General features: G+C 45.0%; 2 protein-coding genes across 7 annotated transcripts in view; one reads left to right on the forward strand and one right to left on the reverse strand.

The window, feature by feature from the left end:
* RECQL5 (RecQ like helicase 5) overlaps positions 1 to 22472 on the forward strand; it is a 39250-nt gene that overhangs the window by 8911 nt on the left and 7867 nt on the right. For all 4 annotated transcript variants that reach the window (XM_083805519.1, XM_083805522.1, XM_083805520.1 and 1 more), the window contains exon 9: positions 21612 to 21839. In XM_083805519.1, the coding sequence (XP_083661645.1) occupies positions 21612 to 21839 (228 nt within the window). The remainder of the gene's footprint in view (positions 1 to 21611; positions 21840 to 22472) is intronic.
* SMIM5 (small integral membrane protein 5) lies at positions 1255 to 19660 on the reverse strand. Of its 3 annotated transcripts, none has more exons than XM_083805587.1 (5): positions 17909 to 19657; positions 11224 to 11366; positions 9428 to 9581; positions 7110 to 7433; positions 1255 to 1994 (listed from the first exon to the last, which is right to left on the reverse strand). In XM_083805587.1, the coding sequence occupies exons 3-4, from the start codon at positions 9552 to 9554 to the stop codon at positions 7312 to 7314; spliced, it is 249 nt and encodes an 82-aa protein (XP_083661713.1). In that variant the 5' UTR covers positions 9555 to 9581; positions 11224 to 11366; positions 17909 to 19657; the 3' UTR covers positions 1255 to 1994; positions 7110 to 7311. The 3 variants fall into 3 exon arrangements, with proteins under 3 accessions (XP_083661713.1, XP_083661711.1, XP_083661712.1); XM_083805585.1 differs by having other exon boundaries at positions 1255 to 1997; positions 3327 to 7433; XM_083805586.1 differs by lacking the exon at positions 11224 to 11366 and having other exon boundaries at positions 1255 to 1997; positions 3327 to 7433; positions 17909 to 19660.

The following is a 22472-nucleotide window of genomic DNA, read 5'->3' on the forward strand; positions in this document are numbered from 1 at the left end:
GAAGGATCTTATGTGCTTGGAACCTTTCAGAAAAAAAGCCCAAATTATGGATGTGCCCAATCTAAATGCAGACTAGCAACCACAATATACATCGTTCAGGTCTAGTTCATGACTTGTAAGCTGTAATTGTGCTAATTACTATGCTGGATAAAACATCAAAGTTGTAATTTTGCCAGTAAGAGAGCAGTATGTATTCACTAACCAAAAGTAGTCAACATGTGTATTGCTTTCAAGTTGTGTTTTGTTTCGTTTTTCACACCTGTGTCTAGGACAAGTTTTTCAGGGTGACTGGCATGCTTCTTTTCTGATACTTCAGTGAGAATATTTTCTCCTTGTGGTCATGTTTGGTAAACAAACTGTGTTTTTATGGATCTGCCTTGGTAGATCTCTGTGTGTACTTAAGTACGGCACAATGCTGAGTGGTCCCAGGGCATATGAAGGAGCACGTCTTTGCCCAAAGCTGGGATGATTCTGGGAAGTAGCTTCTTGCTTTAAGTCAGATGGCTGCTTGTGTCCAGACTTTATATCATGTGAGAGCAGCTGTATCTATTTGGTTAGTCTAACTTCAGGAGACCTTGTCTCAGTCTGCGTTTCTCCTTGATTCTCCTACAGTTGGTAGTAGAACTAATTGTGACAGTGGTTTCTTGGAAGGGCCACCAATGCCATGACAACTGTAGTGGGTTCACTGAACTAATCTTGCACAAGCCAAAAGCAGTCACAGAACATTCCAGCGTGGTCTCCTAGTCAGGCCGTGAGGTAGGATCCATGTCACCATATTACAGCATGGCCCACTTCATATATGCTGTAAAGAACTTGACTGCTATTTATGTGAGGAACTTCTCTTAAAGAGTTCTGCTACAGTAGTAAGGCAATACCCAAGCAATAGAGAGAAAACATTCTCCTTTGCTTAGGTGAATAGCAGTAGAAATAGAACTTCACTGGCTACATAAGAGACTTATAAGGGAAGCTCACTGACCTAATTAGAAATCACATCTCCCATCTTTTTTCTTTCCTTCCCCAGCTTAGTACATACACATATAAGATACGCAACCCAAGGTCGCACATTGCAGCACCATTGACTGGCTTCCCTGCTTGTAACTGTGCAGGAGACTAAGGTGCTCTTCAGAAGAATACCACATTGCATTTCTTTTTTACATTTTGAATTAATACAGTTCTATTCACTATTCAAACAGTAAAAATAAACCTGAATTTCTGACCTTACAAGGTTCTAAATGAGAACAAATACAGACAGACTTGTATTCTGATAAGCAAGTTTTTGCATAGTATATTTAGGCTACTGTCTGAGCATGACAGGAGAACAATTACATAAGCTGCTTTTTAGAGAATGGATTCAGACAAAGCTTTTGCTGGTCAGAGTTTCCTGATGTCCATTTGCAAGATGGAAAAAACCAAAACCAGCCAAACAAAAAAAGTAACTGCAGTGGTACAAGACATCTTTATCAGTTTTAGGTGGTGGTTGACCGTTTGCCAACTCTATCCTGTCTGTGGTTTTGTTTGAAAGATGAAAATCAGGCAGAGACACGACTAGCCAAATACCAGCATCATCATTCAGTTCCTGAACACAGATTGCCTTATGTACAGAGTTTGCTGTGGACTTGCAGAACAACTTGCTGGCATTCATGTATTGCTCTCGATGTGGGAAAGCTGGATGGGGAGAAATAACCACCCAGGGACAGAAGATGAAAAAGCTTCTACGAACAACACAATTAGATTGCAGCTGGGCTGATTCTTGCTTAACTGTGGATCTCCCCGTACTGTGTCACAGCTTCACTGTTTATGTACCCCTCCGCTTGTGCCTTGGAGATGAGCAGCACCCAAAGATGGCAGCAAATAAGAGGAGAGCAATAAAAACGAGACAGAAGGTGCTAATCACCACTAGCCCTCCAAGAGCCCAGTCACTTGTTACAATCAGTCTTTTTAGGTCTTCCAGAACTGAGGATGTCTCTTGTGCAGATGACATGCTGGCTTCTGCCCTGCTGGAGTTAGACAAGAATAATGTCAGATGTTGATGTATCCCCTCTGTGCTCTGACAGAGCAGAAAGAGACAGGCCCTAAACCAGTATAGGCACACATGTTCTGTGCTGGCAGGTGTCCCTCTTCCAAAAGAGAAAGTCAGTCTTTGCAGAATCTGGAGCATAAACCAGAAGATAGATAACTGGGGCTGCTTTAGAGTCAAATCTACAGAGAAGTATAGAGGCAATCTGGCTTTGCAAGATTTTAGCAGGTGAGATTTACTTTAATCATAGCTTATCAATACTTTTAATAATATAGTATCTCTCCTGGCATGTTCTATATGAACCCTTCATCTGTCAACTGTAAAACCTATACATGAAGAACAAGTATTCAATGGGAGAACTTGGTTGATTCCAGCAGAAAGCAATACCTCTAAAAATGAGAGTTGGGCACTTAAGCTGTGAGAACACACTGGAGATTAAATGATCACTCATTTAAAAACAAGCAAACCAAACACACACCAACAGCAAGCACAGAACTTAACGTAGAACTTGTCACTCCCATAGAGCTTAGAACAATCTAGCTTCTTGCATGAAATGTGCCTCCTGTTAACAAAGTTGACTTCAACGTTGAGCCGCACATTCTGGGTTACTCTACAATCGAGGTATGCTTTCCTCCTGTCAATGACTTAGATTCAACAATAATTTAAAGTGGGATCTCAGTGGGTTCCGCACATTTGCTCTTTCTCTGATACTTTGCATAATGACTTGGCTATCAGCTTTCTTTAAAAAGAAGAAAGCAACAACATTTATTTGAGAGCAGCTTGTGGTTTGAGAGCATCTAAAGCTTCCTTGCTAGATGCTGCTCAAGGGAAGGAAAGAATGGATTACTTCTCACGCTTTCTCTCAAACATGACTGTACGGACCTAATGCAGGAAGAGATCTTAATTATTTCAGAATATTTGCCTGACTTGTCACCCCTTATGTCTGCATCCCAAGTACTGTATGAAAATCACATAAAGTACATTTCATCCTCAGCAAGTCACCTTGGATTGCAAGCACAAGCTCATACTTCAGTTTTCTGAAGCTTTTGTTTCTTTCTCAGCAGAAAATAATACTCAAGTTTATGCTTTGTTTTTTTTTGGAATTAGGACAGATCACCAAAGGTATACAGGACATGGAAGCTGTTCTGGATAGCTTCCTTCTCATTTAAAAAGGAGGCAGACTGGATACTAGCTCTGCAGACCTGGAGGCAGAAACCCTGTACAGCTGCACACCCTAAAAAGTTCCTGACCCTTTTGTTAACCAGTTAACTTCCTGAAGTAGGAGAGTTGTATGCAATTTTATAAATACCTGAAGCTGTTGTGTTTGCAGTAGGTGTTTCTTCTGGTACCGCCTCTGCACCTACTTGAAGGGATCTCAGCCTGTGGTGAAAGACCCCCTACTGCACCTGGAGCCTTGTAGACCTAGCCTGGAAGTTGCCTGTTTGTACTGCAGTAAATGATTAACAGCTGACTTTCTTGCAAAGGTGTGGCTAATCTAATCAAAGGCCTTGAGCCTAGTCAAAAAGACCCAGTTCATGTGTCACTTGGGTATTTCTTCCTCTCTATGCCTTTATCCACTTGTGTACTTATTCCAGTGCTTGTAGCAGCCTGCTGTGCCCTCTCTGGGGAAGGCTGCAGGTTGTGGTGGAGAGAAGAGGGCTTTGTTTCCTGGGTCTTGGCTGGCTTGGTATTGTCAGCTCAGTTAGGAGACTGCCATTTGTAAAATGGGACTGTGAATAAGAGTGCCCTGTAGTCCAAACTTCATCATGACAGCTCAGGTGGATAAACTCATTACAGAGCCTTGTAGTGCTGTTAGCTGCAATAAAATATATTCCCTGTTGCCTTCTCAACTAAGGAAGACCAGAGGGAAGAGAGGTGGGAGGGAAAGAGAAGAGCGTGATACGTGCGGATGGGTGGAAGGAAACTTGTTTTTCACAAGCCAAGCACATCACTTCGAAACAGAGATAATGTTACAGAAAAAAAGCTATTCCATTAAGTGGTCATTAAGTGGCTTTACTAAGCTTCAGCTGCTTCTGCTGGAGAGGCTGGTCTCACAGTCTGCTCTGGAATTCTCAGGGAAAGCTTTTTCAACACTTGTATCATCAAGACCGAGGTAGTTATATCCCCTTGTAGTTCCTTCTAGGCTCACTGAAGGTTTTAAGATGTGTACAGAAGTTACTGGTTTTGAAACAGTTTTCAGTTTTGCTGTGGTCTGTGCTCCTCTGTGAGTTCTGAAACAGAGGGGATTCATCCTCACCAGTGCTCAGGGCATGCCAGGCCTCTGTAAGTGGGTAACAGGTGAAACAAACAAACCCTAAACTATTTTTTGGGGGGCATCTTTCCAGCCAACCTGATCTCTTGTGCGCAAGACAGTGGCAGAACCCACCTAGCCCAGGCAAACACGTACCTAAATGCCAAGTATATGAATAGTCCAACGGAGTACAATGGTACGAAACGTTAAACAGAACATTAGGCCTGTGAGGTGCAGGCAAGTTTGCACAAATTGGCCAGGGATCCACGTCTCTCCTTGGTGGCTGCTCCTCTGTTCCAGAAAGCTACCTGCATTCTTAACAAAATTGCTTAATTTTCTCTCCTTCTCTCTTCTTTTGTTTCCTTTCGTTTTAACAGTGCTGCATTTATTTTCTGCTTTAATTCAGGAACTTATAGTGGCAGAGATAAGGCCGGAGCCATTTCCCCTGTCCCCCTGCCTGGTGTCTGTCAGTGGTTTAACTTGCAACACCACTGGGGAAACTCATGTTTGTGGCTTTTCGTGTTGAGATAACGCTTGGCAGCTTGTTCCTAGTGACAGCAACCTGTCAGTTGTTGGTACGTTTCCAGGCCACTGAGCTTCCTCCTGACTGTTAGCACAGACTGGTTCCATGCTGCTGAAACATTTCTCAATGGGATTCTGTTAATTCCTGTAGCTGGCACTGTCTAGCACAGGCTAGGAAAGAAAGTAAGCTCTGTTCTTTCACAGGTCTCATGATTTAACTTAGAAATGTCTGTCTCCTGCAAAAGCGAGGTTCTGAGGCTTCCTATGTCACCTTGACAGTCGCTTGTTTGTAAATGAAATGAGCAAAGATGGATCTGACAGAGAGGTTAGTGTGATGCACCTCCAAATGTTGATTACAGAAAATTGATGCCATGTTTGAGCTTATCCTGCCCTAGCATATTTCCTGGAAGTGAAAGTTTGGGGACAGCATAATAAAGGCCAGCACTTTGTTAGTCTTAATGTAGCTGTGCATTTAGCAGCTCATACTGGTGCAGTCCTCATTGTCTTGGTTGTTGCCAAGTTGGGGCTCAAATACTTACTTTCTAAGGAATGTCCCCATCTTCTGCTGGAAATGTTTTCTTTTTTTCTTAGTGTAAAAGTAACATTAGTGATTTGAGGATTTTTTTTCTTAATTTTTAGACTATTCTCTGTGTTGCTGGCTGCAAATTTATTCCAGTGTGCAACTGTACAAAAAATGCAAAATACCTAAACTTAGTTTATTTGAAAAAAATTAAAGTGCATTAAATACATGAGGAGCTAATGATGCATTCTGCTAAATTGGGTGCAGGCATCAGCGGAGAGGTTTCTTTACAAAGTTTCCATTTTGTTGTCCCTTCCGAAGTGTGAAGAATATTTAAAAGCCCACTGTTAAAAACTTGATTATTTTCTCTCCTGCTGGATGTTGGCTCTGGCATACACGTGTGATCCCAGAATATCCCTAGTTGGAAGGGACCCACAAGGATCATCGAGTCCAACTCCTGGGTCTGCACAGGACCACCCAAAAATCAGACCGTGTGTCTGAGAGCATTGCCCAATGCTTCTTGAACTCCGTCAGGCTCAGTGCTGTGACCAGTTCCTGGGGAGCCTGTCCCAGTGCCCAAATCCCTTTGACTCCTCTACATCTAGCAGTTGGAACGCAAGGGTAGAAGATGACTTATCTATAATTTTTATACCTTCTTGTAAAGATGATTGTTTTTACATTTGGGCCTGAAAGAAAGCCCAGCGGCTTGCAGAGTTAGGTACAGCAAGATGGTCTGTTTGGCTGTCCCGGTTAGGAAAGTCATGGTCTGTGCCACAGCCTTGTACTTACAGAAATCCCTTACTGAAATTCACCTCAGTGTAAACCAAATATACACAGTGGCTGCAGCATGGAGAAAGGGTTTATTTTCACTTGTTAACTTCAGCTGTACAGGCCATTCTTGGCTGTGCTTTGTTGCAATGCCAGCTGTCAGCTGCTGCATGTATACCCTGAAGTGACGCTTACCACACTGTATGTCACTCCTCTGAAATGCCTTTGAGTATGCTAATAAACATACCTTAGGCATACTGCTTATGTCCACTAAAATAAACTGCACACAGTGCAGGGAGTCAGGCACACAGGTCCCTCGAGTGAGGACGGGGATTTGTTCATCTCCTGTAACTCCCATGCTCTGTAAGGACCATTCGCCTGCAATATGCAGAAGAGCAGAATTCATGAAAGATCTGACTACCACATGGGGGCTGGGAGGGAGCACGTTTACCAGCACAATGTTCAAATTAAACTGTAAAATCAGTGATTTTTTTCTCTTTTGCCTTCCTCTTTCTGTTTACAAAGGGTATTGCACACGATCTGATTTTTCTCTTTGGCAATTTCACATCATTGTAACACCAATGAAATAAAGCAGGGAGCATTTGTCACCAGCTGTATGCAGAGCCTCAGGTGGTATATGTAGATCAGGAGGTCCATGATTTGTTGTTTTCAGCAGTCATCTCAGCTAAATGTGTCTATTGCACTTGGCTTTAGAGAGAGCAGGTTTGGGCCTGATCCAAGATGTACTAAGCATGTCGACCTCCCAGCAATGTCAGAGGGTTTTTCTGGCACCCAACATCATCCTTCTGGATTAGCCACTTGTGAAGAGAGTAGGTGCTGCCTAGCCAGCTTACATGGCAGCTTACATGTTCGCTGCTTTGGTCTGTGGCTCAGTGCTCACAAAAGGAATCCTTGGCTAGCCCAGCTGCAGGGCTGTTATTGGGTAAGTGTGTCTGTTTTGTCGGCAGCATGTGTCCATGCACCCCCAGCCCACCCTGAAGAGGAAGACAGCGATGGTAAAGCAGCATTACCTTTCTGGTCACACCACGGAGCCCAGCAGTGGCTGTCACAGAAAGAATGAATTCCATGCCGTGATTTCTGGTCCTCTGAGTCATACTCGTTAATATTGTTATTGCCATTTTCAGTGAGCTAGAGCAGAGAGTCATTCCCGTGGGACTGAATCATGATGGCCATGCATGTCCTTGGTAGTAGGTTGTCACCTCTTGGTGCGCTTCATGGATGGGCAGTAGGGCGGACTTGGATCTTCCTGCGTCTGTGGTCAGGACGTGCATCGCAGCTACAGCAGCTGTAACAGCAGCAGCTGCAAGCAATGATCATGAGCAGCAGAACAGTAACTGAAAAGAGAAGAAAAGGATATTGCTTCACGACATCGGGGGAGTCACTGGAGACTAGCCCTATGTCTCCTCTAAGTTGCCTGATGAGCAGCAGAATGAACAGAGTCAGGTTTCTTGTTGATTTTTGTCCTATATCCCCACCTCCCTCCTTTTAAGTTCCTGCTTTCTTGTATTAGTTATCCATGTAATCTGGACAAATGTCATTGCGTGTCAGGCCTTAGTAGGAGCTGAAGGTGTACTGGTTGGCTTTTCAATAACTGTGCTGATTGCCCAGCTGACTGTTCATAATGGTTTAGGAGCTAGGTACAGTGGTTTCCCCATATGGTGAGCACTGAGTTAGGACTTTGCCCGATACCCATCTGTCTCCTCCCATGGATACTTGGTAGAGATAAAAAAGATAAGAGGTTCCTGTTCCTTTGTCAGACTTGGCCAAGATCAGTCAGCAGGTCCAAAGATTCAGGCCAGGCAGATAGGGCAGGCCCAGCGAAGAAAGGTTTAAGGGATTAATTTCAGGTTTGTTTCCAGAGGTAAATAAGTGAAAGCAATGGAAGAGAGAAATTCCTCTGCAATGGTAAAGAGCAAATTAAAATGAATGGTGCCTTTACTCTGGGCAAGGGAGGAAGGATCCTAGTTGCGTGTATTTTTCAGTAGGCAAGACAATAACCAAAAAATATAGAATTAGCATATTTATGCATCACCTTCAAACTGAAAGATTGCTTTTCAGACTGTGGCCCGAGTTCATCCACTGCACACACAAAACTCCTATTGTCACTGCTGGGTATTTTGTGACCTTAAGAGCTATGTCCCAAGCTGTGTGGGGGCATACCTTTACCTGCTTTACTGGCTGTTGTTTGGTAGATGGCATATGACTAAGCAGAGCTGTGTGCCTGGAAAGGATGGAGATCAAACTCTCCTCGTAGTTGTCAAAAGCAACTAGAGAGGGTTTGGCTGGTCGAACTGGCAGTTCCATTTCTGAAGAGTGCGTGATGTGTGCCCTTTAAGGAGAATAGGTATTCGTGACTGGGTTGGCTTTATGCTTTCTTCTGTAGTCAGCCTGAGAAAATAGGTACTTCAAAAAGAGGGGTTTGTTTTGCAAAGCAGTGGGCTGGCCTGTTGTTATTCTACACTAGGCGCAGTGGTCAGGGTAGGGAGGGATAGGTTAGTTTATCTGGAAAAGAAAAGGATGACATGTTTAATCCTGCAAAACTCATAAGGAGCATGCGCACACGTGTGTGCACGTGTTCTTTAAAGGTCTGGAGATGGGCTGCCAGGTAATCTGACCTGTGGGGAACCAGCTGTCACTACGAGAGGGGAAAAAAAAAAAAAAGGAAGCAGGTTTGTCTGTTTCTGAATTCCAGCCCAGGGAGGAGTGTCCAGGCTGCAAACACACCCTTCCTTCGAGCGCTGGGAGAGAGCAGTACCTCTGAGGGGGCAGGCCTGCCTTCCTTCCTGGTTGTTTTCCCATTGTTTAAACAAACATCATCCCCCACGATCAAGCAGCTCTTTTTTATTCCTTCCGTGCCATCCCCACACAGAGCGGCAGAAGGGATCTTACCATTGTCAGAGAATAAAGAGGCTCATCTGAAGCATACTGGCACCCGCTGAATTAAGCACAGGAAAGATACTCAGCATCTCAGACCTGAGTGTTTTTCATGGCAGTAAGATCCCCTAATACCCTTTGTTATAAACAAATATATCTGCTACGCATCAAAACATTGCAGCAACTCTCGCTTAGGTAAAATACTGCTGTTTAAACTAGTGCTAAACTAGGGGAGCCTTGGGGAAGGTAATACTATTGCCTATGATGCTCTGCGTGTGTGTGAAGATACACACTGAATACTAAAAAACAACCTAGAAATTAAACGGGGCCTCAGAGCACAGCCTGGAAAACAACTGCCAACACCACCAACCTGTCAGCAAAGATCTCAGAGCAAGCTGCCCCTGTAGAAGAGAAGAGACATTCCGCACCCCTCTACTTCCACCGATAAACTCACCGATAAACAGAAGAACCACACAGAAGGACACGATCTCCACAGGGTCAGCCTTGGGCAGTTTCTGAAGCTTAACGAGAAACTTCTCACCAATGGTTTGCATTTCCTTCAGAAAGCCTTCAGAAGACATTCTGGCTCAACCTCTCCAGGCTTTACGCTGTAGAAAAACCAAATAAATCTTTTCACTGACTAATGCTAGGAAGCTGCCAGGCTTCTTATAGAGCTGGTGATCACAAGTAAAACGAGTTTATCTGGTCTCAGCCCTCATTCCCAGTAGCTAAGGTGGAGGACTATTAACTGTCTGTTCGTTCTGGCACTGTTTTCATTACAAAATCTGGCTTTGAGGGTGTTTTTGACAGTTAGGCTGTTATGCAAAGGTGAAACGGTGTTTTTTCTAAAAGGATGGGTGCTTAAGCAGCAATAGAATTACAGCTGGACAGTGGCTGCCCTTGACTTCTACCCCATGAAAGTAAGTGGATTTTTTTTCCCAATTGTGTTAACTTGGCCTTCCAGAAAGAAATGCAATTCTCTGTACTCCAGTACAGTGTGTAGTTTTCAGTTACATTCTACTGAACACACAGTAACACACAGTAGGTCTTTTTGAAGACTTCTTGCACTCCAGCTATACATAGTCCCCTCAGAAACCTAAGGTGTTTACTTTGACACCACACTACAGTCCCATTCGTAATGTTTCATCATCATTCAGTAAAACTGGTTGATATCAAGATCTAAAGCCCATGTTCACTGGGGACAGTTGGATGCTTTTCAATTTCTTACAGATGACTGCAAGTTTTGTATGGTAAGTTAAATGTAGCCCTACATTCTATTTTATAATTTAAGCCACAGCCTGTTTTAGTGTATAAATAGAACAGTGGATGTCCACCCATGGCTGCTTGTGATGAGCAAAGCAAAAGCCCCTGGATCTGTCAGGGAGATACCTCCCTTAATAGAGGGCAACCTTCCTGCCCTGCCTGGTAGTCTTCTTCATTCTCAGTAAGAAGAATCATCAGGAACTATGGTGATAATATTATTAGTTTAGACAAAATTAGATACCTCAGCTTTGCCACTAGTTTTTGCTGTTCTTTTCCCACCATGAGCAAAATTTTGGAAGGTATTGCAACAAACAAGCTTTCAGGAGAGCTGTGGAAGTTAAAATTTTCCTTCAGGAGGTAAATGAAATAGGAGATTGCTGAGAAATATACGCAGTTTTGGCTAAAATAAGCATTTGGACTTACAGATGGATTATGGCTCTTATATCAACGATAACATTAAATGAAATGATATAATTATATCAAAACTTAGTAGCTTGTGTGTGTTGTAATAGTCAACGCTGTTTTATGAGACTTGAACGTTGCAATTTAATTTCCTAGTCTTGTTGACAATACAAAGTCAAAAGACCAAGACAGTACTCCCAGAACAAGGCAGCTAGTTCACTACTGCACATCTGGTTTGGTTACTCAAACAAATGGATGCTTGGAGTTCAGTTTTTCTAAACACACTGAGGACAAAGAGACCTTGGCTGTTTCTTTGCATGCTGGGCTTAAATAATTCAGTGCCAAGTAAAATTACATTTGTATGTTTATGCAATCCAGAAAGGGTTTTCTTTGTTCTTTTAAATCCAAGCTAAGGAATAAAAATCGGAACCAGCTGGTTTCCTACAGTTGTGGGTGGATGGAAGAGCTGCATCTACAGAAAGATTTCTGTGCAACTTAGCAGGGAAGCATAGCTGTGGCCTTTTGACCTGAAAAGGTCACTTTGGAGACTAGGATTAAATAGCTCTTTCCAGATAATTGCCATACCCCAAATGAGCTGCTCCAGAAATGGCTCCTTTTCCTTTGCACAGTGCCGTGAGATTCTGTCAGCAGGTTTCCAGTGCTGTTTCCATTCCAAGAGATGGCGGTGCAGGCAGAGGTGTTGTGATTTGTGTTTTCTGCTCTTGGCTCTAGAAGAAAAACTTTAAAAGAAGAATGTATTCCTGGCTCTAACGTTCTAAAAATGTTTGTTCCCTTTGAGAGTATTTCTGCCTGCCCAGAAGCTCTCCTAGTAAGGAGCCTGCTGTAACCTTTCATGCCATGCTTTGGGCTGCAACAGAAGCAGCAAATATGAGAACTAGGCTTCTGAAGCTTGGGTATACAATGGAAAATTACTAATTGGGACTGTAGAACTCCACATGGACTCTCAGAGTGCCTAGTCTGAAATGGTAAAAGCTTGTCGTCTCAGTAATGGGCATTCCTTTGCCCATGGTACCTGATCTAGAGCTAAGTGAAGGAGGTTTTGTTCTAAAACGTGCAAGGAATGTTGCTCGTTTACCTTAGGCTGAACTTCTTCAGAGACAAAGTTTGAAGTCAGTGGTGCAGTCTCTGTGAGGAAGCAAATGTTTTTCCACTCGACTGCACTTCTGAGTGCGCACTGGTTCCAAGGGTGTCACAGCTTTGGGATTTCTTGTGCATAGCAAAAGGGTGATGAATAAATCCCTTCTCAAAAAAATAAAACAAAAAACCTCACAAAGAAAGCTAGTGATACTCATGGACTTTCTCTTCCATTCTACTTGTGTATAAAGTCTTTGGTCAGGACTGGTTTTGGTTGTGATCTTTTCTCAGCTGATGTCAGCACAAACAAGATCGCACCCTAAAGATTAGCATGAGAGTAAGGCTTGCCTGCCTGTGTGACTTACACAAGTTGTCTCGTGTGTCTGCCTTATCTTCCTCACCTGCAATACAACAGGGATGACGCTACTTACAGATTTCAGAATGGAACTATAAGAATTCTTTTTTTTTTTCCCTTTTACTGTGTTCAAGTAAGTTCCCAGTTCTCAACAGCAGTAAAGGCTGGGTGGTGCAGGATATTTGGTTGAAGCAGTGACTGTAACGATTATTATTAAAATGGGCAAGTCTGGAGAGATTTGAAACTTCGGGTTGCAAGTCTTAACAGCCAGTTTACTTTCTAAGCCTGGATTGCTGTTCTAGGGCCTAGATGGTGTGGGGTTTGGAGCAAACTAATTCTCTGCCAGTGATTCTCTCAACTGGGAATCTCCTTTCTGGCTGTCCTTCCTCAAAAATGCAACCCGTGAGGATGGGAACCCGCCAGAGCAGAGGAGACACAGCTGTTAGGGCAGCAAAGCCAGTGGAACTTGCCATGGAAGTAACACTGAATGACCACAGAGCAATGCTGTCTTTGTAGTGCTTTGTCAGATAAATGTCATGAACTATTTTGCCATAGCTTTAGCTAGAGTTGATACAGAGTGAAAAGAGAGGCAAGATGACAAACTTGTATAGAAAAGGAAGTGAACGCGATGCTAATGCCTTGTGACAGGCAGTTTGCAGGTTCCTGCTGGGGTACTGTGGAAGGCTGAAATTTGTAGTTTCAGTTGCTTCCTCTTCTGGCTGTTCTTTAAAAAATATCTACCCGGTGTTGCCAGTGGGACTAGACCATCAAATCTTTCTGCCCTCCTCTGTTACAGGGCCTGGCAGAGGAGGGAATAAAACAAACGTTTTAATTTGGGTTTGTTTTTGAAAATAAGGCAGAATCTGCCACATGCCGTGAGTTGATATCCTTGGTTGAAAAGAGAGCACAGTAATAATGCAGGAGGTGCTTGACGTTTGCAGGTGTGCTGCAGGGATCAGACGATCATTTCATGCTAAAGAAACATGTTCTACATTTAGGGCACCTGTAGAGTTAGATTCCCAGAAAATGCTGATATTTGCTTTTAATGCAGATCCATCTTGCTGTGTCTACTGAATAAAGCTGTGTAAATTGCCGTAATAGCACTGAGATTATCTTTCTGAACTATTTTAATGGACTTAAGCCATATTGAAGCACTCAAAGAAATTGGCTGCTCAGCTCGTCTGAGAATAAAGCCATTAAAAGGCCTCAGCCTAGACATTCAAGACAAAAGCCTTGGTCATGGTTTCTTGGTACCATGAACGGGCTGTGTGTGGTAGCTTCCTGGCTTCAAGCAAGAAAAAGAGCTTTGGGGTGACTGTAACATGGGTCCCACATCCCTTTGTCTGCCTTAAGCTAGTCAAGTTGTTACAAGTATGTTGGAACCGAAGGAAATCTCCTTTTGGGTCTGTCTGCAGCTTGGAAAAGCCGCATCCTTTCTGTGTGTCTGCACAGGTGCATCACAAGTTGAGCTGCAGGGAGTGGGTGAGCTTAAATTTACTGCTGAGGAATGTGGCACTTGTTTAGTCTTAACCATGATGGCATTTGGACGGCCTATTTCAGCACAAAGAACGTGAATTTGAGTTTGTGGTTTAGCCCCAGGACTGGAAGTTAGTAAATGCAGGCACTCTTCCGGGCCTGCCGCTGATGCATGCTGGTTGTGTGACCTTGGGTAATTCATCCCATCCTCTGCTGTGTGACTTCATCTCTGCGAAGCAGCAGAGCACGTAACCACCATCAGAGGTGTGTCCAAGCCTCTAAAGTGTTCTGAAATGTTTAGATAGAAAGACAGTAAGTCCCTGGTTCTGTTGCAGCTACACAAGGAAATTACATTACCTTTGTTTGCTAACTGCTTGTTACACTTCAGTCACTGAGCCTGCTCGGGATGAAAATATGAAGGCATGGCTTCCACTCTTGGTTGCTCCTTACCCAGTCATGCCAGGGTTTTATTTCTCTTGACACGATCTCCCACTCCCTTGGTTTTACTGTGCTCTCTCTGAGAAGCTTTGCATGCATGGGTTTGTTGCTACAGTGATCTAAAAATGGAGCTGAAGCCTGGAGGCCTCACCTTTGCTGGTGGTGCCCTGATGCTGCCAACGATTGTAGTTCTGATGCTGCGAGTCCCAGTGAAGGTGAGCTCGATACCCTCCACAGAATGCTCGCTGCCTGTGTCAGACCTTACAAAGCAGGATTCCATGGTGAGCCCAAACAAGCAGAATGCCAAGGTAACCTCCTTGTTGTAGAGTTGTCTTCTTCTGAAACTGTGACTATGCAGAAGCAAATACTTTGTGTTGTTCTTACTCAGTCAAGTCAAATAAGTTGGCTGAACTTGGACCCGTGCAGGAATGGGAAGCCTGTGTGGACTACGGTAGCTTATTTGGTAAGAAATCCTACAAGGCAATCCCAGCCTCACAGAGGAGGGTGCTGAGGAGCTGAAGGGGAGGAGATGCTTTTTGTCCTGGTCTAAAACTTTAAAATAAGTTTTGACTGTGTTTGGCCACTTTCTTAGTAACACAAAGGTTTGGTCAGTTCCTAAGCCTACCAGCTTTGTACTTGGTTCCTGAATCACTCTTTTGATTTCATGTGGATAAGGTCTGCAGTGCTTCCTGTCCTAAAACAGTCTTGGTTTTCTAGGTGTTGTTGTAGTTGGATGCATTTTGGCAGAACATGTAATGATCCCTGTCTGATTGTTTATTGTTCTAAGTTCGTAATGTACTTCTGGGATGAAAAGGGCTATAGAAATGTAGTAGTATTATCAGTGCCTGGTTTTCCCTCATCATTGTCAATGCAATGTGTGCTGGCAAGACTGTAGTTGACCAGCCACGTGAATCTTAACTATGGTTCGCAGGCAAGCCCTTTTTTTCTAAAACAGGAGTGAACGGAGCCAGACAGACCTATAATTCATTCCCAAGCAGATGAAAATAGTTTCCAGTATCAAGAGAATTCAGTTTTTTAACAGCACACACCCAAACTGGTAAATTGCAGCTCCATGTCATGGGAGAAAAGCCTTGACTTTCTCAGCTGGTCTGGAAAAGAAGGCCACGCGTTCTTTCAGATTATAAAGCAGCCCTGACTGGGTAGCCATTTGGCTGGAACACCCTGTCATCTCCACCACCCACTATTTGGAGACTGGTTTTGAGGTAGCAGCGTAAACGTTCCTTCCCTCCCCAACAACCTAGTATTAGACTAATATAAAAAGGCACTGAATTCCCTGCAATAGCAGTGCGAGAAGCTGAGGTGCCCATCGGGGCGCTGAGCTGAGAGGCTCTACACCTCTGCAGAACACGGTGGTTTTCTCCAGTCTGTCCCACAAGCAAATCCACAAAATGCCATGAGACAGCTCCTCACTACTAGTCCCGTTTTTAAGGAGTGGGGAAACGAAGGCACAGAGCCATCTGGTGAAAGGAAAAGGTCAATCATAAAAATAAAACACTAGCTCTTCTACAAGAGAACTTTTTTTAGGCCGAAGGGTTACTGATGCCTGAATCTAGCCTCAAAGTCTCTTCTAATATTAGCAAAATAACCATTTCCCAGGAAGCTGACAGAGAGGTAACTGTATGCCCATGAAAATAGCTGGCTGTAAATAGTTACTTCACAAACTGGGATCTATCAGTAATTTGGTGTTTGAGGTAAGGCATCTGGAGCCCTTTGAGGGTTCTGGAAACGCCTTCCCAATCTTCTTTCAGCCACCTCTGGCTCCCGTCCTTGCCTGGCCTCAAGACCTCAGCAAACTACGTGCATTTCTGAGTTGTTTGAAATGTGCCGGTCTAATCCTCGTAAAGATGCCACCAGGGTGTAGGATCTCAAAGCTCGAGGCGATAACAGCTGCATCCTCCGAAGAAGCTGTTTCGGACCGTCGCAGCTGTGCGACTTGGGGAGCGGTTGCGGGGGGCCATGGCAAGAACCCGCACAAAGGCGAGGTGCGGGTGCAGCTCCCTTTGCCCACTCTCTTGCTGTGCCCCCTGGCCATCCTGTGGCTCTGCTCGCCGCAGGCTCTGTGGGGCAGACTGCGGCTGCTGCAGCCGGGATCTGCTCTATCGAACTTGGTTTGTTTTGTACCTCCACTCCCCTAACTGCTTTGGCATTTCGCTCAGGCTAAGAGGCCCGTGCACTGTGACAGCTGTAACATAAGCCATGTCCTGCTTCTTTTATCCAGACATGTGTTTCATATTGCTTTTTCCTCCCCGCCCCGTACATACACGCTGCTGCGGCTGGACAAGCCCCCAGCCAAACCCGTTAAGATTTTCTTTTGCGAGGAGAACTTGGCCTGCTTCTCTCCCTCCCTCCTTCCCCCTGCCCTTCTCCCCTTGCTCCTCCCCCCTTCCCTTTTTTTTTTTTTTTTTCCTAAACTTTGTTTTTCCCGTACTTTGCGGAACCATCTTAGCTGTAACAAACAAGCTGCAGAGACCCTTCATTAGCAGGGTGGAAACTTCCCTCCATCCTCTTTGAACCTAGGGCTGAACTGGAGGCGTGCGGGTCTTAACCACCAGGTCTTCTCACGCAGGCAATTCCAATTCGGTCGGTCTTCGCAGGAGGTGTACGTCAGAAGGAGCTGCCCTCCCTTCCACCTTAATGGGGCTGGAGAGAAGTGGAAATACCTGATCCTTAGCATTCCTCCCCACAGGCACGTGTGGGAATGGGGAAGACATCTTTCTGGGAGAACTGGCTTTCTGCCCCTCTGCCTGCCTGTTTGTAAACAGCTGCCTGCCCAGGCGCTGCCCGCAAGAGGCAGGGGGTCAGCTCAACGTTAGGAGCCGCAGGATCTTCCAAACAGAGTAATCAGCTTCAGATAGCAGAAAATAGGGTGTATTTGGTCAGCCTCCTTGCCAGCCCCCCCACCCCATGCCCAGCAGCAAACAGAGGTGGCAGTGCACGTTGTGGGACACCTCTCTGTGCAAAACCAAGGCTTACAGTGGGTAATTTCATGTATTTGGGGGATCCTTTTCCTTTTCTTCTTCCCTTCTCACTGCCTTCAGACCCGATGGTATTGTTGTTGTAAACTGTACACCATGTATGTGTATGTCTGTGTTCGCTCTCAGAGCAGTGGTTTCTCATGCTGTTTTGAATAGTAAACCAGCATCTGTGCCGGATACACTAGCTGCTTTTTTTTTTTTTTAAATGCTTGTTAGAAGCTGTGTAAAATCTTTCCATTTATTTCTATTGGACACAGATGCTTTACTTGCACAGTATGCTAGTTTCCCGACCAGGGTTTGTTTTCTAAGCTCTCTGTTTGCTTCAGGATTTGGGAGATAAAACTCAGCTCCAGCTGGGAGGAGCTCTGGAGAAATGCTGTAGCTGGCACCCACCCGCGTTTGGTTTGACACGCGTTTGCCTATGCTGGCAGCTACTCTCTAATGGCACATCCACTGTTTGTACGGAGGAGCAGCCCAGCTCTCTTGTCCAAACTAAGTATTAATACATGAAAACCTCACTGCGGAGAATGCCCTGTGCTAGACCTGCTTATCAGCTAAGGTCACATTCCATAACAGCAACAGAAAAACGAGCGTACAGCCTTTCTAATCAACAAAAAAGTTGCTTACTTCTGCTCTGACTGTAGAAGCAATGCAAGACTGCAGGCTGGATCCTTTTGTTAGCAGCACGGCAGCAGCACAGCTTTCTGGAATCCTGTTAAAAGCTTTTCTCTTGCCACCTTGCTCCTGAGTGTCCCCTTGCAGACAAATTCAGGCTAGCAAGCACTACCCAAGGGCTGCTTTTGCAATTTGCCGTTCAAAGAGCTACAAAGGCTGCAGCTGCTTGCTAACCAACCGACCGCTAAGGTGCTATGCTATGGTTGACCGACCAGCAGCGAGAGCTCAGCCTTACCCCAGCCGTGCCACGAGCTCTTCTCCTCCTCTTGTTTTTCCTCCTCTCTTCTTCAACTTTCACGTCATCTCTCCCCTCATCCTGGCTCGTGTCTCGCTCCTCGCTCGGCTCCTCTCTGCTCTGCTGCTGACAGCCAGCTGTTGTCTCTGCCTATTTTTTTGGTGCTGCTGTCGGGGCGATGCCAAGTTTCGTGTTACAGGGGTGCCAGCGCGGGAGGGCGGCCGGCCGGCAGCGCACCGCGGGGCAGCCGCTGCTGCAGCCTCCCACTTGTTGCTGGCTTCCGCTGCGCATCTCCTCCTAGCAAGGTCTTTTCTTTTTTTCTTTTCGTTTGATTCTCGCCTTGCAATAGTTTGGGTGTGTGTTAAAGCAATTAACTCTTCTTTATGCTGCCCGGTTTCCTTCCGACTCCCGGGGGAAGGAGCTTTCTCGGGTGTGCTTTGAAGGGGCAGAGCAAGAAATCGCAGCGACAGCGCAGCGCGGTCTGCTGCTGGCACGGGGGTGATGCTGGAGGTGAATTTGTTTCATGTCCCCGGACGAGTCATTTACTCTCTCGAAGCCTTGGTTTTTTGCTTCTCGTGCACTGGGGACAGCTGCCACCCGCTGTCGTGTCCCAGAGGGCTGCTGAAGTTCAGCTGCTCTACAGCTATGCCGTCCTTCAGACAGGTGCAGAATGAGAATGCCTCATCAACCACATAATTTGCCCTTCTATTTGATAGAGTTCATTAAATGGCTTTTGTTCAGCAACCGACATCTACATAAAAAATTTGTCTTTATATAGTTTTTGTCTTCTTAATACTGCTCTCATTTCATGGCTTTATTCCCAAACTTGCTGTATTTTGGGGGAGCTCTTCCGATGAGGCTGTGTACCCTTCTTTGGATCCCATGAGGGAATGCTTTCTTCCTGGTGTATTTTGGCAGAGACAAAGCTTCTTTTCAGATATGTGACTTTGCTTCTTCTCTGACAGTTGATCTGTTTCTCCTAATTGCAGGAATAGTGCTACTGTTTTACCCAACATACAGAAGTACAAAAAGGAGGCATGGTGCAGGCATCCAAGGGGGACACAGTTCAGTGCTTTCCTGAAATGTATTGCCACAGACAAAAACACATTAATAAACTCAATTGTTATTTGCTCTTCATCCTATCCCATTATATAAAGTAGGGTAGGATGTCTCAAATGAAATAATGATTTTACCTAGACATTTTAAAGACCGGTGGAAAGCTCATACGTACTTCTGTTGAAGGATGGGTGAGGCAAACAATACAGATGCATATTTGAAAGGCTAGATAATTTTAGGATATGCATAAGAATGCAAACTACCATTAATTGATGTAAAGCAGTTCTCCATCTCCGGGGCATTAGTCATGTGCTCACGTGACTTGGGAAGTTTCGCCACCACATGACAATGCATAACCAGCTGTGTTTCAGGACCTCTTGCGTTCAGTTAAGCATTAATCCAGTGGTGCTCTCAGCACCCCTATTGGGAACTATTTTTGATCTTTTGACTCCAGTTATGGGACTGCAATCTTAGTTCTGCAACTGAATTCCCATTATGACCCAACTCATGAGTACCGTTAGCTAAAGTGAGGCTGCGGCCCTGTTTTCGGGTATTTCTGTATGAAGATGAAGGCAATTATAGCAAGCTGCACTGAAAAAAAATGGCTTTATAAGCCTGATAGGCTAGCAACTTGAAGGTCTCTAAATTCCAGTGACTTCAGAGCTGATCTCTGCTCCCCCCAAACCCTCCTTTGTGGTGTCTGTCATGTTTGCATTAAGGGACAGAGCTGCATGTGAACACCTCAGCATAGGCCTGGTGAGTAGGAGGGGGGAGAGGGCCTGGCCATTACTGTATGCCTCAGTTAACTCTAATTCGGATCAGTGTGTGTGAGAGCGAGACGTGGACTAATGAGAATGCCTGCCTGTTTTCTTTTGGGGAAACAAAAAGCTCACTTGCAGCTCATTGACATTTTTATAGTCACATTGCATTGGCAGGACAGGCCGCACCAGCAGTTCTTTTGGAAAAGCAGAACAAGGGGATCAAATGTATTGCCCCCATCCTGGTCCCCCCACCCTTCCCCACCATGTGAAAGGAGCTCTTTCTTTGAGCGCAAGGCAAGAGTGAGTCAGTGCTGCTCTGCAGGGGGATATAAAGCCAGCTTTGTAGTAGCCCTTTCAGGCTTTCAGTGCCCGAGACCCTGCAGCACATCACTGCTGCTCCAGCCCTTCTTACCTGAGCAGCGCCAGGTCCTTTGCACTTCAGCACACGCGTTTCACCGCTCCGGCGGCAGCAGTCTGTAACCTGCTGCTTTACTTGCGCTGCTGCTTCAAATTCACCGGGTCATGGGAATGAGTGAGCCGGCAGCCCCTGCAGCCCCTTGCAGGGTTTGTTTGTGATGCTCTGGTAGACACGCAGTTATGTTCCCCCAGATGCATGCACACAAGTTCACAAGCAAACTGTGTTTGTTAGTCAGGTCTCTGGCAAGTTCAGGCATGCCTTAAAGGGTTTCTAAAAAGAGTAAATGAAGTGTTCCCTCTTGTACTTCTCCTCTCTGTGACCCACTTATTGCACATGAAGTCGGTAAGCCAACTAGGGCACTCCTTGGTAGAGAAGCAAAATCTCTACTTTGATCTTCCTTTCAGTAAAATAATTCTCTTGTTCCTGCTTGACTGCAGGATTTATCTCTAAATACCTGGTGAAGTGTTTCCGTGTATTGGGTATCGGGATTTTGAGGAGGATACAACTGGCTGCCTGTGCTGTGAAACCCGGCTTTTCAAAAGCTCTTCTAAATTCTTTCAGCTTTCTAAAAAAAAGTGGCTGCCTGGTTCTTCTTTCTCTAGCACAATCCACATCTTCCCTGGTTTAAGTTAGGGAGTGTTCTAGAAGAGAAATTGCTTCCTGCCTGTATCGCTAATGAGCATTTATCTGTCACTGAACTTTTTTTACATAACCCAAAGCACTGATGGCTGCCAGAAATCTTTGAAGATTCCTGGAAGAAGAATCTAGTCGTCTTCACAGGGCTAGTTTGTAAGGCTGGTGGAGCTGGTTGTGCAATACTCTTTGAGCAAACGGGCCGGTTTACATGGGTGTCGGACTCTACCCGAACTCGCCACGGATCTGAAGCACTGTTAGCAAGTCAAGAACCTCAGCTGTTATTTTCTGAATTAGCGCTCCCTTGTGCCTTCAGTCCAGACTTTATTTCTGACTTAATTTACATTCCTGTTTATTCAGATGTGGATTTGTTCACCTTCAAACCACGGACAATAAAATGAGAAGCTCTCCTATGGGAAATACATGGGCATATTCTAAACTGTAGGATGTAGGTATCAAGAGGACCTCTTTACATATTTATTCTAGAGCCATTCTGGTTGGACATGGAACGTATTTGGGCAATCATGCGGAAATAATAAGTGCATATTTCATCCATTGCACATTTTGCAGATCTCAAAGGTCTGAAAGCATTTATCAGAAGATTGATGCCACTGTTTGTTTTACATTCAGGGAAATGAAGGCACAGAGACTGTAAGCAAGATACCAGGAACAGAACCCCAGTTCTGCTCCAGGACTTAACCACTGTATTTCCTGCTGGAATAGGCATTCTCTGCAAAAAAGGAGCCAAGTCTTTATCACAAGACAACTTGCATTTGGAAGGTTGGAGTTCTCCAGTGAAAATAATTGCCCTATCATTTTTCCTTTTGTCTCCTAGGTGTCGTCATGCTGCCATAGCAAAGTACTTCGGCGATGTCACTCCACCTTGTAATAAGTGCTGCGATTACTGCAAGAACCCAGGGGCAGTGAAGAGGCAGCTGGAGTCACTGGAGCGCTGCACCAACAGCTGGAGCAAAACCTGCATTGGGCCCTCAAGTTCATCCTGGGACAGCTACGACCCAGAGCTGTATGAAGGAGGAAGGAGAGGTTGCAGAGGTTTTAGCAGGTCCGTACTTGGTAGCTCAAACTCCGCTCATAGGAGCTATCAGAGAGAAGAGAGCATCTCACAGCTGCAGGCCCAGCCACTCCTATTTTCAGCACATGTTTCTGCGTGGTGGTATTTTCCTGTAACTTCCTGGCAGCAGGAGCTGGAATTTCATTTTCCACACGCTTTGGCAGCCTTGATCAAATTCATGTCCCAGAGAGCAAAAAGCTGTTTTGAATGACCTAAGAATTGCCCTGCAGAAGGTAATTGGTTCAAGAAACCAGGCTGAAATTTTTGAAAGCACTAAATGGGCGCAGCCCTGTTCACAGGCACAAGGTTCAAAAATGTTTAAACTGAGACCAGCTTGACAGCAAAGTATGGTCCAGAGCTTGTTCCTGGCTTAGTGCCGATGTCTTTGGGCCAGCAGGCTGGGGGACCAGTGTCAGAACTTAGTCATCACAGAGCATATAATGGTGTGCCAGCATCAGATTCTTCTGCTGATTGCTCAATATTAGTGTTTCCCCATCAGGCTGATAGCAAAAGGAAGATGTGCAGTCAGAAATATGATTTATTCTATAAAATGCTTGGCAGTGTGGAGATGACAACTTCTCTTCTTCCTTGTTCTTTGGCTGTGTTGCAGCCACCAGGACGCGA

This window comes from Anser anser (assembly GCF_964211835.1).
Source record: "Anser anser genome assembly, chromosome: 19".
Taxonomy (NCBI): Eukaryota; Metazoa; Chordata; class Aves; order Anseriformes; family Anatidae; genus Anser; species Anser anser.

Coding starts and splice junctions, on each gene's coding strand:
- SMIM5 (XM_083805586.1), bottom strand. CDS start 9,554: ATGTCTTCTGAAGGCTTTCTGAAGGAAATGCAAACCATTGGTGAGAAG. Junction 7,434..9,427: donor TGTGGTTCTTCTGTTTATCG/GTGAGTTTATCG, acceptor TTCTCTTTTCAG/TTACTGTTCTGCTGCTCATG.